This window comes from Silene latifolia, chromosome 5, assembly GCF_048544455.1.
Source record: "Silene latifolia isolate original U9 population chromosome 5, ASM4854445v1, whole genome shotgun sequence".
Lineage (NCBI taxonomy): Eukaryota > Viridiplantae > Streptophyta > Magnoliopsida > Caryophyllales > Caryophyllaceae > Silene > Silene latifolia.
The window spans coordinates 74876114-74898123 of NC_133530.1; the positions used below are offsets into that span (position 1 = coordinate 74876114).

The 22010-nt window shown below is 39.0% G+C and overlaps 2 protein-coding genes across 2 annotated transcripts; one reads left to right on the forward strand and one right to left on the reverse strand.

Annotated features, from left to right (window-relative positions):
* Positions 1 to 1324: 1324 nt before the first annotated feature.
* On the reverse strand, positions 1325 to 13621 carry LOC141657566 (auxilin-related protein 1-like). The gene is made up of 8 exons (XM_074464841.1): positions 12741 to 13621; positions 6746 to 8279; positions 6533 to 6665; positions 6342 to 6439; positions 5669 to 5734; positions 4491 to 4580; positions 2498 to 2674; positions 1325 to 1853 (listed from the first exon to the last, which is right to left on the reverse strand). Exons 1-8 carry the CDS (start codon positions 13352 to 13354, stop codon positions 1815 to 1817), a joined length of 2751 nt encoding a protein of 916 aa, XP_074320942.1. The 5' UTR covers positions 13355 to 13621; the 3' UTR covers positions 1325 to 1814.
* Positions 13622 to 14941: 1320 nt separating this feature from the next.
* Positions 14942 to 15619, forward strand: LOC141655543 (uncharacterized). The gene has a single exon (XM_074462618.1). The coding sequence runs from the start codon at positions 14942 to 14944 to the stop codon at positions 15617 to 15619; it is 678 nt and encodes a 225-aa protein (XP_074318719.1).
* Positions 15620 to 22010: the final 6391 nt, after the last annotated feature.

Consider the following 22010-nt stretch of genomic DNA (forward strand, 5'->3'; position numbering starts at 1 on the left):
AGGACCGTGCTTTTTTATATTGTGAAGTATACCCGAATATAATTTTCATTATGAGTAATCCAAAACCAACCTTTCTTTGAACGAGATATTGTCAGTGGCGTCTAATACCCCAGGCGACCACGGGCGGCGGAATCGGGCCTTCGGTTTTGGCCACCGAATTTATAAGCTTTACTAATAAAATTCAGTACAAACCTCGACGTGTAGGACACTTATTCATTCATATTTGGGGCCTCATTTTTTTATATTGCACCGAGCCTCTATTTACTTTAAAACGCTCTAGATATTGTACGTAGTTATTATAGGGAAAAAGGCATTAGAATCAAAGACCATTCCAATTTCCAAGTACCAAAGCATGTCCTAAAATGATTCTCCAAGCACAAAGTGAAAGCTTCTTTAGAGATGAACTTGATTCTCTGAAGATGAGACAGGTACCATGACCTAATATACCATGCAGATTGCAGCTGCAGTCCATGTACACCATCAAATGTGCTTTCTTTAATTTCCCCCTTAAAAGAAGTGACATTTTCACTTAGAATTATAACAACCATTCATTCAACTGTTGATGGACTGACTGCTATTTCCCACTTTTACTCCATCACTATCTGTGGATGCTTTACGTTTTTCAACTTACCAATTCGAACACTTTTCGTTCACAAGCTCAAAACGGTTAGAATGTGGTCATTTTAACGATAAAATATGACCATTTTAATGACAAACTATTATAGCTTTTAAATTGTTCTGATAATATTTTTTTATCTAAAAATGGTTACATTTTCTTCTTAAATGAGTCACATTTTACTACGTCTTCAACTTATGACGAAATATTACCCGTTTTCAGCAAGGGTTATCGTACAACTTTTCTTCTCTTTAAAAGACATTTTTAATGGATATCAACCAGCTTTCTAAATCATCTTTTGTATTAAGAATGACAGAAATATGACCTAATAATATGACACCTTCACGTCGTTAACGTCGCTTTTGTAAAAGCATTAAAACAAAAAAGAAACAAGAAAGTTTCAGCCTAGTTACGAGGATGATGATCATTAGCAGTACCAAAGGTCGTAAGTTCGAATCCTCTCCATAGTCATACGTCTTTTACTCTTAGAAGAAGACGGAAAGATAATAAAAAATGCTGAACTGCTTCGTAAGCAATAAAGGAGCGGTGGTTAATGTTGTGACTTGAAGAAATTCCAATGGTGGTGTCAGAATAATTCACTAGAGTAACAATACAGTAAGATTCTATCGAGATAATTGACAGAAGCAAAATTCAAAAGCAGCACGTAATTATCTTATCTTTTTAGTACAATGAATCTTGCAAAGTCCATGAGAAAAATCTTGATTATATTTTCAAAAATCACAATTCTGGAGTCTTATCAGTTTTGAAACGTATATGTTGGGAGTTACCAATTTATCAATACATTTTTGATACCTGTTCAATATATCAGGCTTTGATCCAACAAATTACAAGATGGCAAAAAATAATTGACAAATAACAAATGCTCCATCTCAAAACATTGGCATTTGCTAACAAATATGATCACCATCGTGTGAGTTGATTGGTCCATCAATTGCTATTCTACAATTTCGGGAACACTAGAGCAGGCTCCACCAGAGTGATCATTGCTTTACAACAAACTTTACGGAGTGCGAGGTTACACCATGTCAAAAGATTTCGACAATCATACATGGAAACTTAAGTCGACCAACGCAATGTCGACAATCACAGCAGCAGCTTGAATGTCCACATACAATCAGAGCGAAACAAGCTTCGATTACATGTCCTTGTATTCAGACGGATTATAATCCCGCTCCCTTTAAAATAACTCTTCTGAATTAAACTTGTTCCAAGCTTCCTGTTTATGCATGAACCAGATCTCGGGTTAAATTTACAAGAACTACTGAAACCAATATACAACAACATTACCCCAATGTCACAAGGCTCCCGCAAATAGCGAGGGGGGGGGGGTCGAATGTATGCAGCCTTACCTCTGTGTTGTTGACATAGAGAGGCTGTTATCAAATGACCCAAGGTGTGAAGATTGCATCGCAAGTTGCATTGAATGACTGCTACTTCACAGTGAAAAGATAAAGTATGATGGAATAAAGTAAACTGGTTCACTAAAATTATGCACTATGGTCATCCTGACAACATATGCAGAAGACATGTACATCAAAACCCTTGCCCAATAGGTTTAAGCCTTTGAGCACCGAGTAATGTCGCTGCGAAAACAAAGGCAATAAGTTGTTTTGATTTTGAGTCCCTCAACTGGGAGTTAAATTATATTCTCTATATAATGACTACTCTCTCTTCTCAAATCACTATTACTCCTATCGCAGTTTATTGACCCAGTTACAATGACTATGCATTCCAATATAAGAATGTTCATTGTAAAAACAGTGGCCTGATATCACGAAGATTGTAAATTAGCAGGCGTTTAGATACAAGAAAGGAAAACATTCACATGAAAGTATGAAACTAGAACTTCATATTTGATACCTTCAGCAAATCAAACACCTTCTCAGCAACATATTTCTGCTGCAGGGTAGCACCCTTCTGCTGCACTTTATCAGGATGAATGCACAAAGTTGCCTTTCTATAAACCTTCTTTACTTGTGCACCAACGATCAAATCGGTTAATGAAACAGGCTGCCAGCCACACTCAGGCCATAGAACCTACATATACTCCAGAGATATAAACTAATGAGCTTTAAAAAGTCAAGTTAACTGCCTAGAATTAGAAAAAAAAAGACACTATCTAGCATTAGTAATTACTCACTGCAAGTACAAACAAGAAGCAATGATAAAAGGTAAAAAAAAAAAAAAAAATACTCCGATAAATAAATGGCAGCACTTCATGATAAGATTAAACAGTTAATTCCGAGGAACGGAAGCAAATGGAATCACAGATAATAATATGATATAGCAAAAAAAGGGAGAATGGAGTCTAAGAGACTCGATCAGTTTAAGCCATGTAACGGATGTTCTTGTACAGTGCTGTTTTTTTGCTGCTGGTTATGCCTCCGGTAAATTGAATGCTATTTCATATTGCATACTTGGCAACTTGCTTTACTGTTGCTCATCTTTACTCCAACTTTATCAGGAAAAAAGCTGTACAGTACAGCTTAATTCGTGTACAATACTGTCTTGCTCTTGGTTTTGGATCTCCCCATTCTCGGCATTCAACAGGTTACATTATTAGTTTACTGAACAATTTACCATGCAACAAGCCAGAAAAGAAAAAAATATGACCTCATTCCTTAAACTGAATAGAATACCAAATAAACTCGAACCCGTCGCCCCAATTGAATCAAATACCAAACCATGTTGCACTGATTAGGGTTCAAAACACCACTCCAACAGCAAGGGACTCAAAAGTGACAGAAGACAGGGATATGGCTAGGAGATCGGCAGAAAAGAGTGGACACGTTCAGTCAACAAAGGATTTTAAAACAGCAGTGTAACCAGAGGCAAAAAAATCTTGGAGATGATTAGAAAACTAGTAAATGCCGTTCAGAGAACTGTTCTTCAACGGTTTTCTCTATTTCTCGGATAAGGGGAGATCACTGATTCAAACCACCCAACACTGTTAAAGATGCTGCTGTGGCTGATATAAACGAGGACGATACGGACGATGATTTACAGGTTGATAACCCCACTAACACTCACCTACCATCAGAGGGTCGGAAATCAGAAGGATGAGGAAACTGATACAGTAAGGCCTTCAGCTTCAAGGGAAAAGCCAGAAATAGAGGTCTCAAGGGTTCAGAGGATAATGGCGAGCGGGACTAATTGATCTAATTCGGGCAACTAAAGTGATGACTACACCTTTTGATGAAGGTCTATTGAAAACCTTTAGTTATCTTATGCCCCTGATTCCAAAATGATGGGTATGATGTAATTCAGGCAACTAATGGCATTGAGGGTAGCAATGTCCAAAAAAAGAGAGATTTGATGATTTCTTCCAACTTCTCATGATAGCATAGTTAATGAGCCTGTGAGTTGTTACTTTGAAGGAGGTAGTCCACACATAAAGTAGACAGAAACTAGAGACCCACTTAATATAGCTATTTAGGGAACATTAGAGGCGGATGCTAAGGGGCTTGATCTTCTAGCGGGATGATGAGATGCCCCCTGACAGCCACAAAAGCTTCGGGAATGCAACTTCTTAGTCTCCACTAAACAACATTGTTTTTATAAAAAGAAATCTATAGAAGTTATTTAAAAATACAGCCAACAAAAGTTCAAGAAAGACTCAGTTTCATCTTGATGTTAATCGGTCAGGGACACTAAAAATAGGCAGACAGAAAACTTATAATGAATCAGGAGAAATTAAATTCCTATAACAATTTCAACAAATCAGCATAAGAATATAGCCAGCACCCAACAAACGTGAGGGCGGGAAAACAATCATTCAAATGTAATGATATTTGGTCCATTTGAATTCCATTTTCACTCAACAAAAGCTAATAAAATCAGAATATATACGCACATATTGTAAGGTTGATAATAGAGCACGCAGGTTTCCCTCTTTTCCTGCTGCCCAGCGTTTGATCTGCACATCAAGTGTTTCACCAATCCTCTGCATAGAGTTCAGAAAACCATTTATGTAAGTTAATATGACAAATAATTCAAATAGCAACGTAAAGGAAACTCACATTAATTTCTAGTATAGAATTAACAGAAAAATATGTTTGATAGCATAAAGGCCATATTGTCATTATCATCTGAAATAGAACACTAGTGATAAAGTAGAAAAGCAAAGCTGGAAACGAAACGAAGAAAGACAAATGAAAGTCACAGTCTGCCCCTTTGTTGCTTGGTAATCTCCTAAGAATTACATTCATACAAGAGTATCTGAAAAGAAACCTTTATGCACGCATTATCATTGAGCTTGAACTCTCCAATTTAAGTTCCGATGATTTACTGCTATAAACTCTGCTAGCCTAGAGAAAACAAGGCCAGATAGTTGGATAGATTATATAGAAACTGGTGGCCGCACTTGGAAGAAATGGAGGAACTTCCCAAGAATAGGGGGCATTCAAATTAATAAAAGCAATATTTTTTAACTCAAAATTGTTTGCAGTCATCAGACCTGCATTCCAATGCTTAAATTTCCAGTCGGAAATAGAAAGTTTGGTGACCTCATTGACAAAGAAAGCCAAGTGAACTGAACACTAAATCTATTCTCATGCTCTCTCATTAGAGGAAAACTTGAAATGAAGTAAAAATTGGAAAGGAATAAATAAGTTCAGTTTTTGTAAGAAATAAAATAAACATACTCCTAAGTTCAAATCTTAAGGTTTTCATATGGCTTTATATCACCAAAACTGCAAAAGTCAATAGTTTTGCTAGAAAGAAGCACAATTTTTTCTATAAAAAAGTTGCAAACAAAATCATTCACAATTCATAATCTTTGCCAACAGCTTGAGTGGGTTGAGTCTCTATAGTCCCCTCTTGATTCAAGGTTGGCAGTCCCTTAGGCCCACACGATCTCACTTTTGCAAGCTCGAGAATTAGATCGGGAGAGAAAAGGGATCCTCCTTTTCTTTTTTCCTCAAATAATTTAATTCCTTTTGAATAATTACATCAAAAAACTGGGGATCGCAAGGTGTGGCCAAAATATGAATATGGAACACCTAAACACAGTAGCATAGGACCAAAGCTTACATGTCTCTCAGTTTGCTCTCTTTGAGCTTCAAGATCCCTGGCATTCTTATCTGCCAATGCCTTTGCCTGACCAAGAAAAACAATTGAAAAAGTAAGACATGATATTAAAATAAACACAAGAAAGATTATTACCAATCTACCCTGACAAAACTTATTTATATGGGGGTTGAAAACATTGAATGAGTAGTATCTCAAAGATGCCCAACTCTAAAGAACCAGTACCTAGGTTTTTTTTTTTTTTTTTTTTAAACCACACTTTATGGGGGATGTTGACTACCAAAAACTAAACACTCTGCGTATTTCATATGTTAACAATCTCATTGCCCAGTCCACAGGAGAATTGTCATTGATCAGTTTTCCTACTTAACGATAGGTCTATTTCTATGTATAACAGCGTAGTAAACATAGCTGCACTGAGATGAGGAAAAGTTTTTCTACTTGATAGGCCAGAATAGTACTATATACTTGATCTACTATCATTTAAAGCAGGCATAAAAACAAATTACTTATATTACTATGCTGTCTAGCGAACTGGTAAATGTCTTCAATATGAACCGCTTAATATTGAAATGAGTTGACCGATGTCATATATACTATTGCCTTCTATGATGTCTATGCATTATACATGTGACAACTGATGAGAATTGGTGTGATCAAGAAATTGGGTACATACAGCACGCTCTTGTGTTCGCTGATGGCGTTCCAGTCGGGCTCTCCGTCGATCATCAGTTTCCCCATTGACTTCTTGGAAATCCCCAGATGTTGAAGGAGCTTTTGCAGGAAAGACAAGCACACAATAATATCAAGGGGGAGACAAACTAAATCATGAAAGATGCAGAAATCTACAAAAAATAATACCACTACCTCCAAAAATTGAACTTAGGTCATCAGCAATACTAGTTGATGAGGACGCTTTCCTCATGTTAGATGTGGAATTAACGGAAGTTCTGGTTGCTTCAGGGGCTGGCTTGTTCTGGAATTGGGTTTCAAATGGGTCCTAAAATCAACAATTAACTTAGAAAATTAAATATGTTAATTTGACAAAGTACAGCCTGAACTAGCACAATCAACACACACCGATGAGGTTGCCCTAGGCTTTGGCGCACTGCTTGCACGGGAACTCATGCCAAAGAAGGAATCAAGGTCAGGCCCGTTCTTCTGCTGACTTGCCCGTGCAGCAGCAGCGGCTCTCTCATGTGCTTCTTTCTCTCTCGCCTCAGATCTTGCCTTTTCCCTTGCTTCTGCAGCAGCTTTTTCAGCTCTTTCCTTCGCATCAGCAGCAGCTCTTTCTCGAGCCTCCGACTGTGCCCTCTGAACTGCAGCCCTTTCGGCACGTTCTCGAGCTTCAGCTTGTGCTCTCTGAACAGCAGCCCTTTCAGCCCTGGTACGAGCTTCAATTGCTGCCCTTTCGCGTGCTTCCTTGGTAGCCCTTTCAACAGCTTGTCTTGCAAGTTCCCTCTCCCTCTCTACTCTTCTCTTCTCCCTCTCTTTCTCCTCCTGCTCTTTCTGAATACGTCTTTGATCGTCTTCCTCCCGTTGTCTTCTTTCTTCTTCTCCCCTTTCCCGTTGTTGTCGCACACGCATAAGTCGTTCTTGACCTTCTCTGAATTCTCTATCTTGAGCATCCTGAGCAGTATTTTCCTCTTTTTCAACTTGCATTGATTCCCTGCTTTTAGATGACTTGGCATTTTCCCTATCTCTTATCTCCTTTGCATATTTAAATTTAGCTTCAGCCCTATCCATGGCTTCCTTCATGGCTGCAGCGGATGCAGCAGCAACCGAATTTGAGTCAAAATCATCACTCGAGTGAACATGGGAATTTTCATCGACATTGCTTTGATGTCTTCCACTTGCAAATTCCTCCAGTTCATCTAAAGGAGACGCAAAAGAGCTCATTCCTCCAGCAGGAGCCGATTTTGGACTTTGGAAGAACGGATTAGAACTAGGGAAAGACGAATATTCATCAACCTCCCTCTGTGCATTTGAATCAGGAAATGAGCCATACTCGGCTCCAGAAAATTGTGTAGGTCTGGCAGGTGGGGGTTTTGAAGGAGGAGGGGCAGCTGTAGGTTGCGTAAAGAGGGGAATTTCTGAGACAGTAAGCCAAACCTCATCAGATAGCCCAATGTTCTCCTCAGGTGTGGGAGAGACATGATCATGTGAATACGATTCCCTATTTTCAAATACAGGAGACGAAGCATTTGGAATTGACCTGCTGGAATCAGCTGAAAATGAAGGCATTTCAAAAACACTGTGTGGAGATCCACCAAATTCCTTCACAGGAATCTTCCTCTCAGAGCCTCTCTCCGGACTAGTTTGCCTTCCAGAGACCCTTGATCCTGTCCGTAGAGGGCTTTCATCTTTTTCCCTGCCATATGCTTCTGCTGATTCAGACGGTACAGGATTGGCAAACCCATTAAGGGGATCTATATCCTCATATACTCCTCCGCTGGACGGATTTTCAAATTTTTTCCTGTGCGAATTAACAACTTCCTCAAAAGGATCATTTGAAACTCCAGAAGAAGAAGACGCATTACGATGCAAAGTTGATCCTAAGACGTCAAAAGGGTCCTCCACTACTTTTCTAGCGTTCTTAGCTGCATCTGCAGAACTGTAAAAGCAGAGCAGAACCACAAATAATATAAATGTAACACTTACAGGCAGACTAGGTATATATCAAAAATAAAAACTGTTCCAGTGAAGTGCTGGCAATCAATTACACAAGCGTCAAAGTCAACCCAGAATAATTTGTAATTGGCTATTTTGGCTAAAATAAACAACCGTCGAAGTTGAATTAATTGACAACAAGATTCAAAACATGCCATTCTTTTTGAGATGGAAGTACAGAACAATATGCAAACAAAGTTCTCATGTTATTTGAACCAGTTCTCAAAGAGTTCAAGAGCCATAACCATTACACAAACTTATTTTTTAGAAGGAAAATAAAAAATAACTACTCCCTCCCATTGCATTTATGCTTCCCATTTTCCCTTTTGATCCCAATTTATTTGTTCTTCCCAATTCTTTTATTACCATATATAGTAAGCTTTAAGTTACAAAATAACAAAGTTATCTTAATAACTACAGTAAATTTGCAGAAATGCCATTATTAACTAGACCCCTTAAATATCTAATCCCCTAATTAATTTCATTAATGTCTCTCCCCTAAAATTATTAGTCCTGCCCAGTGCGCCTTTATCAAGGGGACAAGTATTCTGGGTAACATTCTGATTAGTCAAGATTTAGCGGGACTCTACCCTAGGAAAAGTGTCTCTCCTAGATGTATCATGTATAATGAAAGTGGATTTGAGGAAGGCTTATGACTCTATTAAGTGGGTCTTTGTGAAACAAATGTTAAAAGCATTGAATTGTCCTCCTAAATTCAGTGGCCTTGTCATGCAGGGTATTACTACTACCTCTACTCAATTGCTTTAAATGGACAAATCCATGGATTTTTTAAAGGTAAGAGGGGCTTGAGACAAGGGAATCCTATATCACCTCTTTTATTTACCATTTGTATGGAATATCTTAGTAGGTTGCTTGAAGAGGTTTGTGAGATGAATGCCTTCATTATCATCCTCTTTGCAAGAGTCTCAAGCTTACTCATTTGATGTTTGCTGTTGACTTGCTTTTATTTTGTAAGGGTGACATCTCCTCCATCTTTACCTTCATGGAAGTCTTTAAGAAATTTTCTGGAGCTTCAGGTTTAAATATTAGTTCTGAGAAGTCTGATATGATTTCGTATTGAGTCTGCCACTGCTCACAAAACACTGGTTTTAAAAAAGGAACTATACCATTCAAGTATCTGGGTGAAGGTATCACATAAAAGGCTCTCTAAGATAGATTGTAATATACTGGTGGATAGTATGATTTCTAGACTAAGAGGATGGAACACCAGGAAAATTTCTCACTCTGTTAGACTGGTGCTTGTAAAGTACACTATTCATAATTCCTGGTCTCAGATTTTCATTCTTCTTCCTGTGGTCTGTGGGTATTATGGATAGGATCCAAGCTCTGTGTAGGGATTTTTTATGGGAAGGGGCTGACAGCTACTCTAAAGCTCCATTATTTTCTTGGTCTGTTTTATGCAAAGACAAGAGACATGGGGTTTTGGGGATTGTGGATAGAAGACGTTGGAATGCGGCAGCTATTGGGAAACATGTGCGGTGGATTAATAGTAAAAAGGGCTACTTGTGCATTAAATGGATTGATAATATCTACTTGACTACTTGAAAGGGGTTCCTTGGATGAATTATATACCTACAAGCTATAGCTCTTAGTCTTGGAGGAAGATTTGTGAAGAAGGTTCAAGGCTGCCTATATTCAGGGAAGTGGCTTGGAAGTAATGACAATTACTCAAATGCAGCAGGATATAAGTCGCTTAATCAAAATGCTGATCCTAAAGTGACTTGGTACACTGAAGTGTGTCGGTGTGGAATAGATACAATACTCCAAAGCATGTGTTTATTATGTGGTTTGATTAAACAGAAAAGACTGCTTAATTTGGATAGACTGAGAAGAATGGGAGTTACTGATCAATCTACTTGCTTCTTGTGTGGGATTGGGGATGAAAATCATTATCACTTGTTCCAGGATTGCCTATTGCAGGAATGGATCAGCTTTACTATGCATGGGCCAGTGACTTGTGCTTCTGTACTTACTACTTAGTATGAGAAAGTACTCTGCCTTTGTTAGGTTGACCGTCAGTTCTATAATTGTGGGTGTGATGTATGCTATTTGGCATACCCTTTGGAAAATTACCTGATTCATCCTTCTTGTTTGATTCAGGGGTCAGGGAGGATTGTGGAAGGCGAATTATGGGTGTTTTTGATGGCCAAATGAAGACTGAAGATAAGAATTGGTGTTCAAGTATCGGGCTTATGTAGTTTCCTATTTGGTTGGTTGAAGGTGTTTTCTCCTTTTGATTTTTAGGGGAGCCCTACTCGGATAGGTTGTATAATGAGTAAACCACATTATAAGGATCCAAACTATTCTTTTATGTTGCTTTAAGGACCTTAACTATTATTGTGTAGCTTTAAGGACCTCATCACATGCTTTGGATCAAAATGCCCTTATCTTTATTTATACATCATAGATATTTTCTTAAACATGAGAAAGACGTAAAAAAAAAAAAAAAAAAAAAAAATCAAGTCAGAGTTCTAATATCTTTCGCGAGTTACTATACATCATTGTACCAAATAATGTTATCTTCATCTATAAGTTTTTCTAATTTTTTTTTGGAAATGTAGAAAAAGCTTTTGCGAGTTGTTGCTTGTGTACTTTCATTAATTTTTTTCTTTAAAATTTCACATTTTTATAAAAATCTTATTTTAATTTGTTTTCGTCAAAATAGAGCTCATTATTAATATTTATTGGCGGGCATTGTAACTAAAATTTAGTATTCGTTGGTTACGTTAACCATTATGAAATATGAGTATCGATTAATATTGAGATGTTCCGATTATAATTAAGAAAATATTTATCTTTTATATTGCCTTCCATTTATTATTTCTTCGCAATTTCTTTCACAGGGTCTCCAAGATGGGACTTTGTCCGTAAAATTTGACTTGTACATCTAACTTGTTTTTATTGAAAAACTACTTAGAATTGTATTTTCATGATAAATGTAAGGATGTAATTATTTAGTTTTTTTTATTTATTAATAATTTTAGTTTAGTTTTTATAATTTTAGTTTTGTTTATTCATGATTAAAGTTGTTAACTTCAACACTTGAAAAGAAATTGGGAAGAAAATATGAGAGGGAGTAATAAACATGAGGGTGTTTTGGTCAAATATATGTAGTGAAGTCCTTAACGCCACCTAACAATAGTTTAGGTCCTTAATAAAGCCATATTTGATGATAGTTTGGGTCCTTGACTCCTTGTTGTGGACTTTACTCGTTGTATAATTGGGGATGTCTTTTTGGCCTGATTATCAATGAAAATCTTAAATTTTCACCCCAAAAAAACTCTCCCCTCACCCTTTTCCACCACCTATAAACTCACGCCCTCACCCACTAGTCCACTACCATCCTAGACACTACCAACATCTATCCAAGCCCACCACCACCACCATCCCAGATTCCCAGCCATTCCATCGACGGCCCAACTACCAGTCTACCACCATGCTCACTCCAGATGTCAGCCGACCATCAGCCCCACCCACTACCACTAAATATCCTAACCCCCCGCCACCATCAACTCTCAGCCCTCCCACGACCCACCCTCTTTCCTTCTACACAAAAGTCGACCACAATAAATAAATGCAAGCAGTAATGAAAGGTGTATCTGCAGCATTCAACCGTTAAAAACAAGATACAAGATAAATGGCCAAAATAACTGAAAAGACACTATGATTCTGCATGTCAGCATGATTTTTTTATTCCCAAGGCCTAAGTAGTTAAAAACAAGATACAAGATAAATGGCCAAAATAACTGAAAAGACACTATGATTCTGCATGTCAGCATGATTTTTTTATTCCCAAGGCCTAAGTAGTCCCCAAGAAGCTTGAACAAACGCACAGCGCACCGAGGGACTAGGGCCCATGGTGAGGAGGCCCAAGGTGCGAAGCAAAGGTATGTGTCTCATGGACAAGAATCATGCTATTTTTTCAAACAGAATTATTTTCAAAATAAAATATTGACCTATAATAGCCTTTGGTAGATTTTAAAGAGGGCTAGCATGTAAGATGATAAAGAGGCAAAGAGAAAGGTAAAAAAAAAATCAGATGGAAGGAAATAGATTTTGCACAATAGTGTACATCGCTCGATGTGCATTATCCACCAGACGCACCTAAGGCGTCCAGAGATGTTGTTGCTAGTGTCTCACTGAGCCTTCGACTTAACCCCACCGAAAGTGTGACAGCATAACCTACATGAGCTAATGTAATAATAAGGGTAAAGTAAAACTATTTCCACAAACATTTTCAGCAAATTGTATCTATCAGCAACCTAAAAGTTTGATCATTTATTATGCACATCCAAATTGTATCGAGAATTGCATCAAATGACCGTACTTCACATTCACAATAAGTCTAATTAACCCTAAAAAAAACATAAGATGAGGATCATACCTGTTAATTGGAGCAGAAGAGCCACCAAAGCCAGGCAACAAATCATCAAAACCCGAAACCACCTTAACATCTCCTTTAACAGTGGATTTCGCCGATAAATTCTCCTTCTTCCCCAACCCTCCCAACAGATCATCAAACACATCACCACCAATTCCACCACCACCACCACCACCACCACCACCACTACTACTACCCTTATTCGATGCAAAAATATCATCGTAATGATCAATCGGGGAGCTCGAAACATCGTCGTCATAAACCGGCTTATCAAAAACCGGTAACGACGAGAATTTTGGCGGCGGAGGAGGAGGCGAATCTGCACCACCACCACCACCACCGCCGAAAATGGAATCAAAATCAACCGAATCTGACACATTACTATTCGAATTCATACTTTTAGACTTGGAATTGGGGAAAATATCATCGAAATTACCTAAATCGGAGAAATCGGAATGTCGATTCGGGGGATCGTCGACGAAAGCGGAAGACGCAGAGGAAGGAAACGACGTGGTTTTGAAAGAAGTGGAATTGGATGATTTAGGAGGTGCCATAGGTGCGGATTTGTCGGAAGGTTTGAAACCATAATAGCTTGATAATGATTCGAAATCATTCATTGTTCTTCTCTTCTCCAATTAAATTGATTTGTGATGAAGATTTGAAGAGAGAGAAATTTGGTATTGGCTATGGGGAAGACGAAGATGAACAAACAATGAAGATGATGAATAGACGATCATGGAGGTTATTATTGGAATAATGATTCAAGAAGAAAAAATAAGTGTCGCATTTTTTACTTGATTTTTCTAATTACCGGATTCAAGGAATTTCAAAAGGCTTTCCATAATTTTGGTTTAGGTGCAGATTTTCGCGCTACACATCTTGCTCATTAGAGCATCCACAATAACAAAGAGTTTTTGTTGTTTTTTTGTGGATCCTCAACCTATCCACATAATTTTATCATAAAATGATATTTTTTCCAAAAACTTGATACAACAATCAGCAAACTTGGAGGGGTATTTGGGGTTGCCTACGGTGGTGGGGCGGTCTAAGAAAGTGCTCACTAATATACCACGTGATAAGCTAAGCAAAAGGTTGGAAGGTTGGCGTGGAAAAATCTTGTATAGGGCTGGTAAGGAGGTTCTTTTAAAGGCAGTTACCAATTCACTCTCTACCTATGTTATGAGTATTTTTAAAATTCCCGTTAACTTCTGTGAGGAACTTCGTTTTATGATGTCACGGTTCTGGTGGGGGCACGAGGAGGGGAAGTGGGGTATCAATTGGGTGTCGTGGAGGAAGCTGTGCCAGCCGAAAGGAATGGGCGGGATGGGTTTTCGCGATTTCAAGCTGTTTAACCTTGCGTTGCTAAGTAAACAAGCTTGGAGGCTCATAACGGAGACGGAGAGTTTATGGGCTAGAGTTATGAAGGCCCGATATTACCCGAATGGTGATTTTTTTTTGTCGTCAAATTTGGGTAACCATCCTAACTACACTTGGAGGGGTATCCATGAGGCTAGGGGAGTGCTCGACCTTGGTCTTAGACGGCGAATAGGGGATGGGCTCTCAACTCGTGTGTGGGGTGATGCTTGGGCCACGACGAACCAGTTAGGGCGGGTTATTACGCCACAAATCCCGGGGCAGGAAGACTTGTTAGTGGCTAATTTGATGAGTAACGGGGGCAGGGCTTGGAACGGGCAGCTCATCGATAGCATTTTCCTGGGTTTTGAAGGGGAAAGGATCAAGAATATAAGGCTAAGCGAGAATGCGGTCTACGATGATTGGTTTTGGAGTGCGAAGAAGGATGGGATGTTTACAATCCGGTCGGCTTACCGACTCATGGCGGGTGGGTGCGAGTTCCTGGAAGGGGGGGTGCCTCTAATTGGGAGAGGGAGAAATGGTTATGGAGCAGGCTCTGGAAAATCCCGGTTTGGCCTAGAGTGAAACTCTTCTTTTGGCAGCTGTGCAGCGAAGCCCTAGCGACAAGAGAAAACATAGCTACTCGAGTTCGAGGTGAGTCATCTTTGTGTTCCTTTTGTAATTCTTCTTTTGAGTCGAGTCTTCACCTGTTTCGGGATTGTGGGATTGCTCAACGGGTTTGGGAGGGTCTTGATTTGGCAGGGGTTGAAGAGGGAGCTGTTGGAGGGAGTGTGAGGGATTGGGTTGAGACGCGATGAAAGGAGTTTGGGGGGCGGGAATGTGGGTGGTTCATGGTGGGTTGTTGGGCTTTATGGGAACAACGCAACAAGGTTATTTTTGAGACGCGAGAGGTGGACCCAAGCTGTGTTATTGTGAAGCGGGTAAGAGATGTTATGGAGGAGATTGAAGGAGGGGGATATGTGAGACATAAGAGGAGGGATAAGGGCGAGGTGGGCGATAGGGTGGTTGCTCGCAAGGGTTGTGCTGCTCCTCCGGTGGGCTACGTGAAGATTAATGTTGACGCGGGTGTGAAAGAAAGGGCGGGCGTGGGTCTTGGTGTGATGTGCAGGGACGGGAAGGGACATGTGATGTGGGGTGCGTCAATTGTGCTTGAGCAACTGTGGGAGAGTCATATTGCGGAGGCAGTGGCGGTCTTGGACGGGGTCAACGAAGCACGACGGAGGGGCCATGAGAAGATCATTGTCGAGAGCGATTGTCTACAAGTGGTTGAAGCGCTGCGGAAGTCCCTTACGGGCAGGAGTATCTTTGCTTTAGTTTTGGAAGACATTCTTTCTTTGTGTAATTCTTTTAGTTCTATTATTTGGTCGCATACTAGTCGCATAAACAATGGTGTGGCTCATGCGTTAGCTCATCCGTTTCCTAGAGTAGTTGGTAGATTCTTGTGGTCAGAGGCGTTGCCTTTGATTGCGAACGATGCTGTGGTTTCTGATTTGTCGTTAATGCAGTAAAACCTTCGGGTTTTCTTTTCAAAAAAAAAACAACAATCAACAAACTTCATGTCACTTTGACCAATAAGACAATAAAAGGCAACCATTCTCTCATTGTGAGCCCCTACAACAACAAAAATCACCCTTTCTAAAGTTGATATTTTCATATTCATCCCCCACAACAATAAAAAAGTTTTTATCATAAAATAAGTTTTTGTGAAACTCATCCAAATATGATGAGTTTCACAAAAAGTCATGTTATGATAAAAACTTTTTGTTATTATAGGGGGGATTATTGTGAAAATATCAACTTTAGATTGAGATCTTTTTGTTGTTGTAGGTGATCTTAGGGTGATACTTCTCTTATTTCTTATCTTTTTAATCTACTATTAGTTTTAAACTCGTGCAAAAAATGCACGGGTCGTAATTGCAGTCGCTATCATTGAATATTGGAGTATATAAATGAATGATATAATTGAAGTTACTAAGTACTACCATACAACAACAAAAAATATGTTACAAATGTAAAAGTAATATGAAACTTTACAAATATTCAAAAATTTCATTGTAAACTACGTTGGTTGTTGTATTCGATGTACGCTTGTTATTGTCGCAAACAGGGGCGGATTTAGCCCGTTTCTACTAGGGCTATAGCCCTAGATGAATTTAAAATATAATTAAGTGTACTAGGTTTTCATTATTATTGAGTAGCTCAGTTGGTAAGTGATCTGTACATCTAACCAGAAGTGCCCGGGTTTGACCCGCACAGATGCACTTTCTTTCTCCCTTTAATTTTAATATCGATTCCTCACAAACTCCAAAATTATTTTTTTGTATTACAAAAATATATCAAGTAATTATTGAGGGTTTATATTGTTACCATTATAAAATATTTGATTGATAAAAAAAATTGTATACGACTAAAATAGAATATTTTCTTTTCATACCTTCTTTTTGTTAATCTTTAATATTGGTTTATCTTAATATGCTAGATTTTCACCATATTGCTCATGCAAGATTAATTAAAATAATTACAATTTGTCTCGATAGAAAATTATGTCACGGTTAGTAATGGATCCGTAAAATTTTGTCTTTGGGATTCCAATCAAAATATTAAGGCGATTTTTGCGTAAAAAGTATAAATTTAATTTTATTTAGCCTAGAAATTGGCCGGAATACACAAAAAACTTTCACTTTTTGAGTGTTCAAGAACCCGAAAACCTATACATGGATCTGCCAACAGTTTGAAATTTTTTTTACCAATAAATTTTAATAGTCTATAAATCTAGCCCTAGACATATTTTATTTCTGGTTCCGCCCCTGGTCGCAAATCAAAAGTTTCAGGCCTTGTTTGCTTGTAACCCCGGATATCGCGACATAAAGCTGTCCATGGCTGAAGACCGGTCTTGGCAGATAAATGCTTATTTGAGATAAGGACTGACCTTGACTTTTGTTTATCGTCATTGCAAAACAAAGAGCAATGGGAAATTGCCTTCTATTGAAACGAACTGGAAATTTACTGAAATCGAAGGCGTAAGTGTAATGCGGGCAATATGCACATGATCACCTTTATGACTACCAGTTAAAATACATCTAATTACGCGAGTTCCTAACTCTGTCACTATTAATCTGGTGCCATTGCATAAGCCACGTGATTGATCAATATTTCTAAGCAACATAACCAGATCATTTCTTCTCAATCTCAATTCATAGTTAGGGAGGGCAGGACATTTAATACTGTTCAAACATTCTGTGGAGAAAAGGTCAGGCTCACCTTGTAATACCCGTTCTGTTAGGGACCCGTTGACCGACGTTGACTGACCTTAGACATCTACCTAGACCTTCGAAAAACCTTAAGAGTGATGACTTTTAATGAGATGAGTCTTTGAGTACGTGTTACTCAATCGAGTAGCTTGGGAACTCGATCGAGTAGATGTCACTCGATCGAGTAAGTGTGTTACTCGATCGAGTAACGGGATTTCAGCGGGGAGTTATAAATCGTATAATCGTGAAACCCAAATCATTTCTCCTTTCTTCCTAAACCTAAATGTCGTCATTCCACATCTCCTCCACCATAGTTCCTCTTCTTGAGGCCTTTGAGGATGGTTACACCATAGGGATGGGATGCTTGAGTCGGGTAGCGGTCTTGATGTCGGATTACTTTGTATAGGTATGTTGTCATCATCATCATCGTCATCGTTGATTTCAGTTATGGTTATGGTAGTAGTAATAGATGGTTATGATGGTTGTTATAGGTGGTTTTGCTGGTTGATTGCTATCTTGTGATCGGACGTGGAATCGCTGCGGTTTGATAAAGGTAGGTTCGCCTACTCAGTACTGTTGATTGTCTAGAAAGTCTGTTGTTGTGGTATAGTTGGTTTACCGTCTTTGTTATTGGTTGGTTGTGGTTGATTGATCAGTATCGTGTTGGATTTGATAGTTGGTGATGATTGATTGTACAGCTGGTTGTGATTGATTGTCCGTGGTTCTTGAGGTGCGTCCTCGGCTGAGTTGCGTCACTTGCGGGAGTGGCTTCACGCCCTTGATTCGCCTTCTTTGGAACCCGCCACAGAAGGGATGTGCACATTAAGGAACATGGGTTATCGCTCGGATTGATGAGCGGGGCTTAGGTGAGAACGGCTGCGGTCCCCCACTGGCAGGACTAGTCCTTCGGGCAGTCAGTGATGTGTGGTTGATTGGAGGAGGTGGTGTGTATGTATTGCTGTATTTGTGTTGTGTCTGCTTTTGTACCTGTTACCTCAGTTACTGATCGTGTGTGGTTTTGTTGTGTTATCTTTCTGTGTTATGTCTGCCGTGATCTACTATGATGAGCAGTCAGTCTTAGCAGGTTGATGTAAGGATCTTAGATGGGTGCTTGGAGGGACGAGTCTATCACGAGTCATGGCAAAGATAGTTTCACATAGCTGATAGTAGTCTTGAGTTGTATCTTTTGTATCAGTTGCTTGGTTAAGTCACTTGTAATCAATATAATTGTTCTTTTATCGACATTTGATTATTACTGACCTCGGGCAACCGAGATGGTAACGCCTTTATCTACTAGAGAAGGCCTTGTTAAGGCTCCTTGGTAGATGGGGGTGTTACAAAGTGGTATCAGAGCGACGATTTTGGAACCTGTAACTAATGAGCCCAATGAACGTAGTGAGTCTAATAAAATGAACCTGGTGTATGTATGTTGGGAGCCCCAGCTGATGCTTGATTTTGGGTGAGTGAGCGCCCTCATTTCGAAATCACGGCCCCTATTATGCTTAAGCCAGTCACCGGGTATGGGAATATCGAGTCGGGAATTATGTGTTTAGTGTGTCTGATAGATAAGTTAGAAATAATTATGATGTAATCTCTGGTAATGTTTAGTGTGTGTGTAATCCGTAATGATGAACTGTGGAGGTTTGTGGTTGAATGGAAGTGTGTGTGGATGTAGTGGAGATGATGAAAGTACTGATAGTTGCATGATATTATTGGATATGTGATGATAATAATGAGCTGTAAGTCTTTGTATGCGTACTAGTTTATGAAGGAAATTGTAAGCTTTGTATGTGATGATAATAATGAGTTGTAAATCTTGTACTAATTGTTAGTGTTGGTCAAGTGGTAATTGGAATTGTCATGGATGAATGTTGTTGAGTACTTTGTGATATGGCATAAATTATGTTGGATATTTGGTTGAAAAACTATCGTGACATGTTTGAAGTTTCCGGCGAATTTGAGTAATATGGGATGGTTTATTGTTAGATGGATGCTTAGAGTAGCGCATACTTAAGTTGGATAGTTGAAATTGCAAATACGTAAACAATTGTGAAGTAATGTGTTGATTATATATATGTATAAGTTGGTACGATAGCAAGTTACCTTGCATAATGATTGTCATAAGAGGGAATGATATGTATAGTGTTTAAGTGAAATAGTTGTGTTACGATTGAGTAGAATAATATGTCGTGATTGGATGAAATAATCTGTGACGATCTCCAAATACACTTTAGAATCGACACGAGTTGTTGTTTTGCAAGAATCGATAACTAAACTCGTAACTTTTAATCGTGTATCCAACCTTACTTGACCGAGTACGAGTGCCTACTCGACCGAGTAGACCTCATTCGATCTAGTTGAGGAGCTATAAGATTAAAAAAGTTGGAACTGCCAGCTCCAACTCGATCGAGTAGCTCTAACTCGATCGAGTAGAGGCCACTCGATCGAGTAAGTGTACAGTACCCAGTAATAGACGGGATTCTTATACATCTCCCTATCTCTTTTCTTCTTATTTTCTCCATATCACTAAACCCTAATTTCTTCAATATCTCTCTTTGCTCTCAAACTTGGTGGATTTGTGCTTATTTCTTTGGTTTCCTTCTTGTTTATTTCGTCTTTTCCATTTGCTAATCAATCAAGGTAAGAATGTTCATCCTTTTCTTTGTTTTTAATCAATTAGAACAATATAAAGTGTTGGATTTTTCTGAAAATTTGATTTATACACATGTAAACTTGCTTATAATGGTTGTAACATGGTATAATTGCTTTAGATTGTTGATTATTAATGCAAGAAGTAGAAAAAAAATCGAATTAATATGAGGGTATGTGGGAACCGAAATTTCTAGGGTTTGGGATTCAAATTGAAATTTTGTTTGTCTTTTGCATATGAAAAGGGGAAAATTGAGTATTGTATGTATGGGTATCATGTTTAGTGTTGATTTTGATTGGTTTTGTCCAAAATTTTGTCTTAAAACTCCGTCTTAAAAGTGCCCCAAACTGAAATTCGCCCCCATTCTTTATGATGCTTGTCTATTTGTGAAGCTATTTTGAAAGATTAATGCTTTAATTTGTTAGTGGGCTTGTTAATTGATGTTATAATTTTCATATTTTAAGAAGCTGTAAAGACCGTCTGACATGAATTTTGGAAGTAGCATGTTTAAACCTTTTGGATTGCTTGGTGAAAGTATGTAAATAGTCGTTTCTTCTTCCATGAGAATGCATGAAAAGTTTATTTTGTATGTAAGTGTTGTTTGTGTGCCTAAAGACATGTGTTGAAACAGATGCCGAGACCTACACTTGGTACCCGTCAGAGTAAGAGGGGGAGGGCTACTGAGCCTGAGGTTGGTGAAGGGAGTTAGGGACCCACGGTCCCATCTGTGCCTGAGTACCCTACCATCGTCTTTGCTGATTTCAAGCAAAGGGATACTTTTGTTGAGTTACAGAAACATCGTATGAAACCAACCCGTTGTATCGACACCACTATCTTAGAGAGCTTAGGGGTGGAGACGGATGTGAGGCACATATTTGAGACCTTGGATTTGATCGGTTTGTACCGTCTTAGGAAACATTCCTATACCTTCTTGACCTTAGAGTTCATGAGTTCTTTTCTTTATGATGCGGCGGCTAAGACCGTCCAATTTCGAATCATGAACACTAGTTTTATCTTAACCATGGACTTGTTTTCTAGCCACCTTAGCCTTGCCCGACCGGAGAAGGGAGCCCTTAGGGATATCCCAACTGAGTGTGGAGCCAGTAGTTTCATGCCTTGCTTTACCGGTAATAATGCCCCCACCTCTAGAAACATGTTGATCAATGATGTGCAGATCTTTCTTCGTGCCTTGACTTGTTTACTCTATGACCGGAGGGATGTGAGTAAGCTTAACTCACATGAGGTGATGTTGTTTGTTGCCTACCTTAACCTTATCCGAGCCCCGAGAGTTTCTTTCAGTGCCCCTGTAATACTACGGTTTTCTATGTCTATGGGTACTCTATCGAGTGGGGCTTACTCTGTCGAGTAAGTATGTTTTTTTATATGAAACGGTAGTCTGTCTGATGGGTACTCGATCGAGTATGTGTGGCACTCGATCGAGTACCGATCGAGTAAGGGGCACTCGATCGAGTAAGTTACTTACTCGATCGAGTAAGTTACTTTTACGGGTTGTTTTGACGGGTTTTGTTAATAATGCGAGATTAATATAAAATGACTTCCGTCACTTTTCCAAAAACTTTTTAACTATTCTAAAACCTAATTGAGAAGAGGAGAAGCTACGTAACTTGATTGTCATCGCATTGTTAACAAATCCCGGAGATAGAAGTGTCGGATTTCGTCATTCTTTACACCTTTGTGATCCTTGTGTCGTGGGAGGAGATTTCGTAGAAGAGCATTTTGATTAGCTGCTTGTGACGGTCTTGGTGATTGCTATTTCAGGTAAGGTTTTCCCTACTCAGTATTAGTTACATGATATGTGTGGTGAATTGTGTTGTAGTTAGTGATTGTTGATTGATTGAGACAGCTGTGATTGTATATTGTTGATTGATTCAGACGGTTGTTGAATTTGGTGTTATGGTTATTGATTGTATCTATCTGTGTTCTTCAGGGTGCGTCCCTGGCTGAGTGGAGTCACTTACGGGAGTGGCTTCACGCCCA

Coding starts and splice junctions, on each gene's coding strand:
- LOC141655543 (XM_074462618.1), top strand. CDS start 14,942: ATGGTGGGTTGTTGGGCTTTATGGGAACAACGCAACAAGGTTATTTTT.
- LOC141657566 (XM_074464841.1), bottom strand. CDS start 13,354: ATGAATGATTTCGAATCATTATCAAGCTATTATGGTTTCAAACCTTCC. Junction 6,440..6,532: donor CCTAAGTTCAATTTTTGGAG/GTAGTGGTATTA, acceptor TTCCTGCAAAAG/CTCCTTCAACATCTGGGGAT. Junction 1,854..2,497: donor AGGTGTTTGATTTGCTGAAG/GTATCAAATATG, acceptor ATGCATAAACAG/GAAGCTTGGAACAAGTTTAA.